General features: G+C 41.4%; 1 protein-coding gene across 1 annotated transcript in view; it reads right to left on the bottom strand.

Annotated features, from left to right (window-relative positions):
* Positions 1-12,290, bottom strand: part of CDC16 (cell division cycle 16) — a 148,468-nt gene that overhangs the window by 62,485 nt on the left and 73,693 nt on the right. The window contains exons 11-12 of the mRNA XM_086934581.1: positions 4,806-4,879; positions 2,974-3,099 (exon numbers count right to left, since the gene is read on the bottom strand). Of these exons, the coding sequence (XP_086790707.1) occupies positions 2,974-3,099; positions 4,806-4,879 (200 nt within the window). The remainder of the gene's footprint in view (positions 1-2,973; positions 3,100-4,805; positions 4,880-12,290) is intronic.

The raw sequence follows: 12,290 nt of genomic DNA, 5'->3' as shown, positions 1-12,290 counted from the left end.
GACAATTTGGTGACAGTGCTACATTGCTAAAATACGTCTTACGAGTACTAATCAACATACAACATCATAAATATACGATTTCAGTTGCTGTAGAAACTACAATGCCTAATATATTACATGCATCTACTAGCTATTCACTTCAGCTGCTAATGAACAGCAATTTTAGGCAAAATCAGTAATGAAACACTTCGAATATCATGAATCTTACAGGGGCCTGTCAACAATATGCCATTACTCTTGACTTCAAAGTGCCAGAGCCCATTTTGTTTGTGAATAAAAATGCTTTTTATTAGTATTGTGTAAAAGCCTATGTTTAAATAGCAAATATACTAAACACTAAGATCTGTAATAGGCAATCATACTTCAATGTTATACGTCTAAAAGAGAAATAAATAAGTCCTGGCTTACGTTAGCCTAACTGTCGATGTCATGTTAACTGAATATAATGCATTAACATTCAAAGGCCTGTTTTCATTTTGAACCGTTGTTTGCACAAAATGTTTTTCTCTGTTTTTTGCAGATGCTATAATTTTCCAGAAGCCTTTTGTTAGCTAGTGAATAAACACTGGTTTTGTATTAGACAATTGATAGTCAGGTTCTCACAGGGAGGAGAGGAGTCAACAGGATAAATGAGTCATGAGAAGAACAGTCTGAACCACAGAATGCGAACAATATAAATTTTCAAGGTCTACAGACCAAAGACTATTGTACGATAAGGAGAAAATTGGGAGTTTGCCTATTCCCAGGAGTTTAATGAAAAACTATTGGAGGATGTCGGAGACAAAAGAAAATAATGTTGCAACATAGAATATTGTGTGCCTATATTAGTGTGCATTCCAAGAGTAGCGGTCAGATGAGGAATTCCAGATTCCTTCCCTATACTCCGACTGGAGACTCATATGCAAGTTTCTAATGATTCTCTACATGAAAGGTTGCTTAGACTATTTTTAATTGATTGTCTGCTAATTTAGAGCTGAGAATACTTTCCAGCTTGACATGCAGAGACTTTATGCTTTTGCATTGATTTCTCTCATCTGAACTCTTTATTGAGCATCTGACCCTTATTCTAATATATTTAGATTACGGAATTTCCTTTAGGGAACACGCTTACTGATTTATTACAATAATTACCATTGTTCTGACTGATGTTCTATTTTACTCTACATTGAAATATCAATTATTGGATTATGTTAATTTCTAATGCGGATTCTTAAAAGCCCGATTTAGGTCTGTGAAAATGGGTTACTTTGTCACAGTGATGAATATCCCATCTGCCGAAATATAAGTTCCATTATATCCTATGGGATTTATATTTAGATCTAAATCACCCCCTAAATCTTATTGCATAAAATTGAAAAACCTGAGACATTGAAAAATAAAACTCTTTAACTCATTCAAAAATCTTTTTATTGACTGCACTAAAAGTCATAAATGATTTATCATGTTATTGGATTGATGTAGATGATTACACCAGAAGATTGAGATATAGAAAAGCCCGCTTCCTCAATAACATAATGAAGAGACCAGACACAGAGGCGCCAAAAACCTCAGTTTTAAGTAACTCACAAATAGTCCTGCAGGGGTGTGGAAATTAATAAAGTATATACTTGTCCATGGGGCAGGTTGCTTCACAAACAAAATCCACTTGTCCCCTTTGTGCCATGTAATAAGGCGACAAATTATGGCACCAATCTCATTATATAAGAGTTCTGAAATAGCTCTCTGATTATGCCAGGGCTCCTTCCATAACAGGGTTTGAATACTAGCAATTCCCTTATGTTGCCACGTTTCCGCAGATCCGGTTCCGCAGATCTGCATACTGGGGCTAAAGTTAATGGTAAGCAACAGTTACAGGGTTGCCCTTTTGAGTCTGTGGAAACCTACTACCTTGCATGCTTTAAGGATTTTCCACCAACTCTTCTCTAATCTTTTCCCATACTGAGAAAGGTTAGAAATTTACTCCTGAAAATGGCAGACATAAAACTTCTTCCAGGGTTGGGGAAAAAAGTCGTTGGAGGGAAAGTGAACTTGAAACTCTACACCTGCATATTTGCTCATGCTAAAGAGCAGCCCACAAATATTTACTGGGAGTATTATTTCTTGGCTTACTTATGTTAAGTCTTGTGAATTCACAAACGTAGTATATCTGCAATTAATGCAAGGACATGGGTGCACTTTTGAGACTTTATTTACTAATTGGGCCCCTAATTATGTCTCGCATTAACCATGACCTTTTGTGTTTATTAAAATTCTGTCTCTCTCTCTCTCTCTCGGCTAGCATCACTTTGAGTGAAAGCATTCTGTTCTTTCACAAGGAGCATATTGACACACAGTCATTTTTTTTAGAGCCAGGAACTACTGTGGCAATGTGTGCTTTTTGAGAGCAAAACAATTTTTGCTTTTGCCAGTGTTTGTTATAATGAAGAGGGCCAAGCAGCTCCCACACCAGAAAAGTTTTACAAAAACCATGCCAAAACAAGTCACACATTGACAAAACAAAAAGGCTGACCAACAATTTCAGACCTACAGGATTTACCAATGCTTGTTGATTTTTATGTTTCCCAGCATTCTGGGAACAGTATACATAGCTTCATATTGCTACACATTGAAAACGTGTGTAGACATTTTTATACTGGAACCACTGTAAGTAGTGCAGTCAGAGCTTACAACACTTACTTAGAGTGCTCACCCTAAAAATAAAGGCTTCGCTTAAATGAACCATAAATACAAGTTTGAACAGCTTTACAACATGGACACAAATATTACCTTAACTGCAGGCAATGCCTTTCCCTGATCCATAATGTGGTACAGTAAACTGGAAACCAAAGGGTTTGTGCTGTAGGGGGTTGGGCCTGCTTGTCCCATGGAACAAAATACACATGAAAACTTGTTGCCCTTGACCCCAAACAATGTGTCTTGGGCGTCAGGCTATAGGAATTCCATATCCCTGGTCCTGAGACACCTGTGCCTTACCCTTTCATCAGCTGTGCTGCTGTGAAATAGGCAGCCATAGCCTGGTCATGTTCACTCTCCACTGCAAACGAATGTCCATAAGCGATCCATGCAGGCCCATAGGTTCTCTCTAAAGTTGTGGCTTTGCTGAAACAAGAAGAAAATGTTTATATTTGTAAAGACCATCTACACCCATGACACATAGAAGTGTTCAATTTCCAAATTTGTTATTGCTTGATCATTAAAAGTTATTCCTATTAAGGAAAGTTTTTTAGGAGTAGACTCGCATGTCCAACAAAAGATATTCCACCTGACTACCTCACTCAATCGTTTCAATCCCATGTGGTAGACTCTTCAAATCATACCTATGACTGGTTATAACAAAACAGAGTATACAGCTTAATTCTCTATATTTGTCAGTTTAACAATCAAAATATACATTCAACACGTCGATAACCAGTGAATTCAATCTTGGTCAGAACTGAAAAAAAGGCAGGATCAATCCGACATCACACTCCTATCAGTGAAATACTGTCTCACAAAACGAAATACTGATACACCAGGCTCAACATACTATTGTTACATAAGCAGAATGGGAATAGGAATTGGTATCATCCATGCCTGCAGAAGTCTAAAATAGGGAATATTGTTAGGAAATTGTCCAAAGTTTCTAATGACACTGTCACGAGGACAATAATTAGTAGTATTAGGACGTTTCCATTGTCTTACCTAGAACCGTTCCTAACACTGACATTTTCAAATTCAAGGTACTTAGTAACAATGCCATTTGGAGAACCCTAAATGAGAGTCACATATAAATACTAATATATCATTTTCAATACTGTAAAACCTCTCTTGTAGTTCGAGGGCATCTCCACCGACTGAATATGAATTGCCTTACACACTGCTCTAATGTAAGAGCTGTGATCATGGATCCACACTTTGATCTATTATTTCTTCCTTGCAAAGCCAAGGTAAGGTTATACCATAATTGTGCCCAGTGCAGTCATGTGAAAGATAAGCTTGATTTTTAGTAACAAGCACGTCAGCTTTTTAGATCAGTCATTTAAATATAGCTCCATCACATCACTTTGAAGAGAGCAACAAGAAGGATTTTTAATCTATACATTTGCATTATTACCGCCACATACAATCCCTACACACATTCTGCTTGAACACAAGCCAAAATATCTGAAAAGCTGAAAAATTAAAGAACTACGGTATATTCTGGCAGTCACGCATTTAGTTTAATACTGGGATTTCTTTGGAGCAATGTCACATGAAAAATAAAACTGGCACTCTATACTATTGTCATCTAATAGTAACAGTGTTTCTGCTAGGACAGGTCAGAAAAGCTTCTTGGTCACCGCCAATAGCATGCAATAAAACCTGAAAGAGTGGATTCAATGGAATGGAATGTTGGCAGCTAATAGCCCACTACTTTCTTTCAAACATGCACTTCCTTTATAAAATATTACTGCATACTTGTCTGTTGTGGAGAAGGTTCCCGTAGGTCTACAGCAGTTTGTCTCTACGCATCCTCACTTGTCAGCTCTATTTGTTCAGTCACTGGATAATTCCCCAAAATGCACTTTCTTTCTATAATGTGGTGTAGTGGTTGGTACAATTTACCCAATGTTTTCCTTGTCCTGCTCCGGATCCGCCGCTCAAATTAATTGTTTTAAACATCACTGCCTTACAAAAACGCCGAATGAACGAGGTTATCAAGACAGAAGAGATCGAATCTTGCACACTTTACCAAAGTAACCCACTAAATAAGTGTTAAATAACCTTTAGAGTTAGCCTCCAAAAATCGGTTTTGTCAAATAGCATAATAGTGTTAAAACACCAACCTTAGATATCTTCTGGCATGTTCGTTTTTGTGGCCGACCATGAGATAATAGCAACCAACTGCAAACCAGGACACCTAAAACAAAATTGAATAAATCCTACATTAAGAAATGATCAGTTGATAAATAGCAGACATATAAAAATGAAGAGTGCTTTAGCTATCAAAATACCAACTAATAGAATTGGAAATTATTTTAAGGTGTAATAATAGACCCCTCATGAAAACGGAAACAGGATTACTTAACCAGGGTGCAGCGCATGCTGACGTTTAGCTACAGAAGTGCACATAAAATGAACAATTCTTACACCGTTTACACTAAGGGGAGAGGTTATTCATTTTCTTAATCATTCTTGTAGTGTGCCTCTATGACTACAGATCGGAGCGATTTCCACAACAACAAAAAGTGGGCTATATTTCATAATTGAAATTTTATTCAAAGCCTAACATCTTTTATTTTTCCAAACCTGTACATGGCTTAGCGCTTTTTGTCTAAAAATCAATCTTAATAAAAGAGCATTCCTTCAGGTTTACAAAGGAAAAGGCCCACTGGAAAACAGGTAGGTGTAACTCTACCAATATAATCACATTTTCAATGTAAGCCTTGTAGCCTAGATCACTGAAGTGGACTTTTACCACTTCCTTTAGAAATGTCAAGCCTTTCGTTTAGCCATTGTCACCCCCAGGTTGCTCAACTGCCTTCTTCGCACATCTAGATGTGGAGAACATACTGCTTATCAGGAAACTCAAAGCTACTGCATGCCAACTTAAACAAATTAGGCAGAGTGGCTGGTATTTGCATTGAACAAACTTAATCTTATAATTAATATTCAGTCAAGATGGCAAAGGGGTACTACTAGCTCTTCATGGCCTTCCAAACTACCAGAACCTGTTCTCCATTTCCCTACCATACAATTACTGCAGAAGAACATATCTGGACTTTCAGGTATTAATCATCTGTGCCTGATTTCTAAACCCCCACTTTGTTCAAGAACTTCCTCTGTCGGGCAACAGGGTTTGGCAGAGTTGAGCCAACAAAGAAATCGATCAACCCTATACAGGAACCTACCAACTTCCTTCAGGTCTGTTCTAACCACATCGAAGAGGATGTGGTGCAATGTTTACCCCTGCTGAGGGCCTGTAACCAGTGCTTCTACTACTAATATTTCACTATTGATGCTGGTGACCATGTCACCAGCTTATACTACTAAACATTACTCCATGAGGACTGAGCAACAACTCCTGACAAAGAGGATCTTCGCATAGGTGAGCAGGTTCATCTCCACCTTCCAGTACACTAGGATCACCACTGGCACTCCTGTGGCAAGTCCAGATGTGGAGGAGAATAAACTCTCCTTATGATCCTGAGAGGCTAGTCTGATCAGTGGAGGCCACAATGTGATCAGACATGCTGTCCCTTAACAACTAGATCACACTCTTTTGTGCTCTCCCCCCTTACCTTGGAAACACCAAGCAGAACCTAAAATGTCATTGACTCGAGTTTCTAAGTAGAGGTCCACAGAGCTTTGATGTCTACCTCCACCATAGCAGATGTCTACATTTGCCCAAAGAAAAACATTACTAAGTATTTTTTTGTTTAAGTATATCCCTTAGAATAGCCGGAAAAATTCAAAACTCCCAATAAACAAGAAATAAGCAATAAAAGTAAGCCACAGATTTGATGCTGCTATCCCCCCCTCATAGGGTTAAAATCATCATCAACATTACCACAATGGAAAAAACATTCTCACACCTGCTTCCCTTCAAATAGATTCTTCAGAGCCTTAAAATATTAAACATAGCTCTTTCAAAATCTAACACCTATTTCCATAATTTCTACCCACAACACTATATCACTCCCCCCACTCTTCCCATACCATAGCAAACTGCTAACTCATTGCCCCAGATCTCTTTAATCTTTTCCTCCTCAGTCACCAAATGCTGCACACACCTAAGTAGTCTTCCCCAGGATACTGCTCAAAGCCCCACTGATTTTCACAGCCATTACTAATTTCATCCACCAGAACAACTGAGGACTCACATAAAAATTGATCTAATTAATACCTTATCCTGTCTGAATCACTCATATAGATTATGTCACAGTACCACGCACTGAAGACAATGTAGTCAACACTATTTGACAGAATCGTCCATCACAGCAATTGCAGACACAAATTACTCATCGTTTGGGTGCTTGACTGTTCACTATACCATCAATCCCAATAGCTCTAGCACTACAGCAGGGGAATATCCCCTCCCTAGAGGCAATAACTTCTTAAATAATTCCTCAAATTGATGCTCTACTTGCAGATCAAAGCAACAAGTTATCACAAACGGAGAACTAAATTTCTCACTCGACATACCAGTAATAAACTTTCTTCATAACCTGTAGCCTTCGTCTTCCAATAGATCTGGTCAGATCATATTGTGTCTTCTTCAGCCTGACAAATCTAAACAAGCATTGGCATAACCAATAGGTCTCGCCTTTGGGACCTTATAAGTGTTTAGCCATGCAACAGTTGATATAGTTGCACCAAGGATATTGTGCTGCATAACTAAATACTTAGAAGGTCCCAAAAGCGAGACCTATTGGCTATGCCAATGCTTGTTTTGTTAGGCACGGAGAGATTAAGTAATTTGCCCAGAATCACAGGATGTTCAGCGTCATTGCCGAGACTCGAACCCAGTTCCCCAGATTCGAGGTTGACCGCTCTAGCCGTTAGGCCAACTCCTTTCCACACTTACACTGCTGACAGTGTAGATTGCGTCTTCTCTTGCACTGGTGACAGTCCACACTGTTGATACTGGAGATTTTGCCTCCAGGTGCACCAGTGATAGTGCATATTTTGGTTCTCCATGTACTGGTGACAGGGCAGATTTTGCCTCCACATGCACTGGTGACGCTACGGACTACTTCTCCACATACACTGACAAAAGAGGTAACCGCATTGTGCCTTAAAGGGGCAGTGTGTGGAGGTGGCACGTGCATTCGGTGTTATATGTTGTGTCCAGCACTGCACCATGAGGTTATTCACTGCAAAACGATTCTTCTGCATGGCTTGTCTAACGTTTCACTATCACCCGTCAATTCCAGTGTGTGTGTGTGTGTGTGCATAGCGCCGTGTCGCAAAAAGGGCGTCCATGCACTGAGTCAACATGCGAACAGAGGACTACGAAAGTGCGCAGGGCAGCTGGGATCAGTCCATCAGTTGCCACAAGTAAGTCACCCATAGACTAGGTCGAGCTTCTTCCCACGAGTGGCCCAAGAGATAGAAGTGCACATTCTCCAGAGCGCTCTAAGGCGGAGTGCAGACCACCCTCCCTGAAGGTTGCTGGGCGTAGGACCAGAACTGGCTAATACGTCAGCACCAGACAGCCTTGTGCCAAGGACAGTCGAACAGCGATTAGTTTCGGTGACACCACGGCTCCCCCTGTCAAAACGTGTCTAGCGAGGGCCCAGCAGGCAGAGGTCCATGTCAGATATTCAGGAAAGGCATTGACTGAATTACTGTCTTCTAGATTCTGTGTTTACATTTATCTTGTGTGTCTATCCAGTGAATTATGCTGAATCTTCCCCCCTTCCCCCACATTGTAAAGCTCTACTGTAGGCTGACGCGTATTCGAAGAGACAGCTGCAGATCTGTGGCTGGCCGAGCGCCCAGTGCCTTATGCTGCGCTCTGTCAAGAGGCCAGCAGAGATACAATCTCTGGCTTCACACCCTGTCAGTCTTGGCACCTTCATGGCGGTGCCAGGCACTAAGGAAGTGGTGGTGAGCCGATGGAAGAGAGCTGAGCCCCTGATAGTGAGGGCAGCTACAGCCTCTTCCTGCCTGGGCTCTGAGGATCCATTCATTTTTGTTAAATGAGACCCTGGCAAATGCGATGGTATAGTGCCTACGAGGCATATGAGATGGTATAGCGCCTACATCCAGACCTATGGACCCAGGAGACACAGGTTCTCAGCCCCGCTTCAAGACTTCAGCAACCTTAGAGAGCCTGGGCATATGAGAGGGTATAGTGCGCCTATAAGGAATATGAGATGGCATAGTGCCTACATCCGGGTCTGTGGAACTAGATGACTCGAGTTATCAGCCCCATTTCAAGACTTCACGGAGCTGAGTGAGCCTGGGCATATGAGATGGTTTAGAGCCTACAAGGCATGTGAGATAGTACAGTGCCTACATCCGGGCCTGTGGAACCTGAAGAGACTGGTAAATTTTGAAATGTTTTTTTTTATATAGCGCGCACTCGACTAGAAGGTTGTTGAGCACTTTACATGCGCACAGCACTGCACATGGGTTCTCAGCCCCACTTCTAGACTTATAAACTGAGTGACCCTGGGAACATCAACTTATTTCCTGTGTCTTAGTTTCCTCACCTGTCATAATTGTGAGTGCTTGTAAATGATTAAGCCACAGTGTAACGGGTCAGACGAAAATTGCACAATTAGGGTTTCTGTTGAAATTTCGAAGAAACACGAACATCAAAGGCCACTGATCCCCAAGGGGCCATTTGGTATGTGAAGTCCCCTATCGGAGACTACACACCCCCTATTGTCTGGGTTTGGTGTTTATTCCCCACTTCTCATTGGACAGCTCAGTGGGATGACTGACTGCTGTAGTTTCTGTTCAAACCTCAGACGCCCCTATCTGTATACTGTGGAGGCTACCCCAGACTTACAGCAAATATTAGGTGAAAAAAGGAACAGTTATGATTTTCTAACGCTGGGGGAGTATAATACGTACAAATCAAAGCAATCTGAATGGAAGAGCTTTACAAAACAAAGTATGCGTTACCATAGTTTTTGTTAGGGACAATCTTTTGGCATAATTCTGCCATATCCTTCCAACCCGTTGTTGGAAAGTAATAGGGAATATAACTAATCACATATGCCTCAAAGTATGTTTCTCACATGAATTTATTGTATCAGCTCATTTGGTCGAAAAGCAGCATCAGCCTTCCAGAATTTGAGCCTGCGCGCACGCTTCTCGCTAAAAGTGGGAGGGTTTAAGGTGAGTGTGCTGAGAGCACACACAGTGTTTCCCTTACGGGAGCGAGCCAGGGGCACCATGTGTTTGCAAGTTAATTACAAACATATGGTGTCAAAGCTCGCTCCCGCAAGGGAATTGCCAAACGTGCACGCGTTGCCATTGAAAGCAATGGAACGCGTGCACGTTTTAGGGCAAAAACTGAATCAATTACAAAAGGTCGTTTTCCTATTGCTATAGGCTCGACCTAAAAAACAAAACCCTACTCAACTCTATTGGTTTAGAAATGTATGCACAGGGGACAACTCGTTAACATAAAAGTAGTCACAAATAGCCAACCTGTATCAATAGACCTGAAAACATTGCTATATATCCTCCTAATCGCTCTCTTGTTTACTTTTCACCATCTACAAAGACCCCTTCCATATCTACTTAAGCAGTACCTGGTGAACTGACGTATGTATAGAGATGACACTCAATTCCAATTTGGGTTAGATAATAGCCAATACAAACTAATCAACTTACTTTCTGTTAACACAGTAATAAAGGATTTCAATTTGCATTCCTCCTTTTTCTAAAAATCCCCCCACCTCTTCAAACAAATCACTACTTAGCTAACGAGATTGTTTACGTTGGTGCACCATGACCACTGTAATATAATCTACTCTGGGCTTTCCAAGCTACTAATTATCAGACTAGAAAAATTCCAGAACCAGTTAGTCAGTCATTGCTTAAAAATATTTAAGCAGAATCATATCAAACCCGTTTTTTTAGTACTCCATTAGTTACCAATAAATGTCAGTATTAAATTTAAGGTCTTGTAAATCGTTCATGAAGGTCCAGAATACCTGCAGAATGACCCCTCACTAGGTCCCTATAAGGAATATCCATTCATATCCACAAATTTGATTAATCAATGGTCAATTGAAAAGATCAAAAACATTGGTAGTGCCCTTGGTGAAAAGGCCCAGGTTTTGGATCACTCTAAGACCCAAGTTGGGATCTGAATCCAATCACAAGTAGTTCAGGAAAGTTCTGAAAAGTGAGCTATTTAGACTCGTTTTCAATTGAATTACAAACAGAACAGGTGCTGGGTATGAAGTATATCGCACATGGCTAGTTATCCTGGGCTGCAATCTCACTTTAACATCTCATCTTCTCATTAAGTGGACTTTTTTCAACAGTGCTCTGAAGTAACTATCTTCTCCTTACATTGTATATGACGGTTGCCACAAATGAAAAGCTTTATAGACCATCAGTGGGTCCTGAAAATAATTTTTGATTCCCTGAACAGCCAATGACTATCAATGTGTGAGGCCCTGTTCCCTACGGAGTCTACCACATGTAGGACAGACTTTAGTGGGGAGGTAAAGTTTATTGACAGGCTTGCTAGAAAGACAATGCCCACAACAAAACCCATGCTTATGCTTTAAAGGCTTTGCATGGAATCATTGATTTGAAAGGGGAGCAAGAGAGAGACAGTGTTCTTGTTGCTGGAGTGGGGTTAGGTTCCCCAGCAACCATCTGCAAGCCCAAGAAGAGGGGCACGCCAGCATACCAAGTACTACAAAAACAAATGGAAATACCTGCGGCGTGGGGGCGAGCAAAACACTGTTCTTGTTGCTAGGGTGGGACAAGGTCCCCCGCCAACCATCTGCAAGCCCAGGAGGAGGGGCACACCAGCACATCTAGCACTCCAAAAGTACTTTGTTATTCCCGCAGTGCAGGACGTGCCCCAGGCGAGGGTCGGGCCAAGAGCGGGCCTGTCTTTGCCATGTCATCTGCAGGAAGAGGCAGGGCCACCCCTCTTGGCCTGGCGAGAGAGATTCGCCCCTCCAGTTTAAATTGGGCTTTTTTTGTTTAGTTACACAGAATTTTTTTAATGCAAATTCCTTCTTAAGCTTTATTGAGTTTTTATAGTTTTGTGGACTATGGGAAAGAGGAACGCTGCTGCATCCAATGGTGGGAGAAAGACCCAAGCAAGCTTGCTCCATCCAGTAAAAATTATTGTCCTCTGTCATAGGCACCATTGACTCGGAAGATAGGCCGGTCTGAGGAAAGAATTAATGTTGCTATACGCCTTCCTGTTCATTCTGTGAATAGTAACTCAGGGAGCACAGATTCTCTAATTATCCCCAAAGTAATATAATGTAAATGTAGTTGAGCTTATATAGCGCACAGCTACCCGCAGTGGGTGTCCCGGCGCTTGCTTAGGGAACCCGTCCTGATATTCCCCTGTGTGATAGCCCCAGCAGGTATCCACAAGGTGAAAGTCAGGCATCCCGCCGCGAGGGGCCGTTGTGGAGATTAAGCAAGCTATTGCCCAGAGTCGCAGAGTGTGAACCCGTGAGTCGAGAAGGCACCGGAGCGAGAATTATCGAGTCCGTGGAATTTTTAGCCCAAGACCCGCCGAGGCGGGGAATTGAACCCTGGTCCAGGACCGATCTCAGCTTCCGGGTCTGCCGCCTCTAACCCCTGAGCCACACTTCTCCACTAGCATA

Source organism: Lissotriton vulgaris, chromosome 8, assembly GCF_964263255.1.
Source record: "Lissotriton vulgaris chromosome 8, aLisVul1.2, whole genome shotgun sequence".
In the NCBI taxonomy this organism is placed as follows: Eukaryota; Metazoa; Chordata; class Amphibia; order Caudata; family Salamandridae; genus Lissotriton; species Lissotriton vulgaris.
This window is presented reverse-complemented; position numbering and strand designations above follow the sequence as displayed.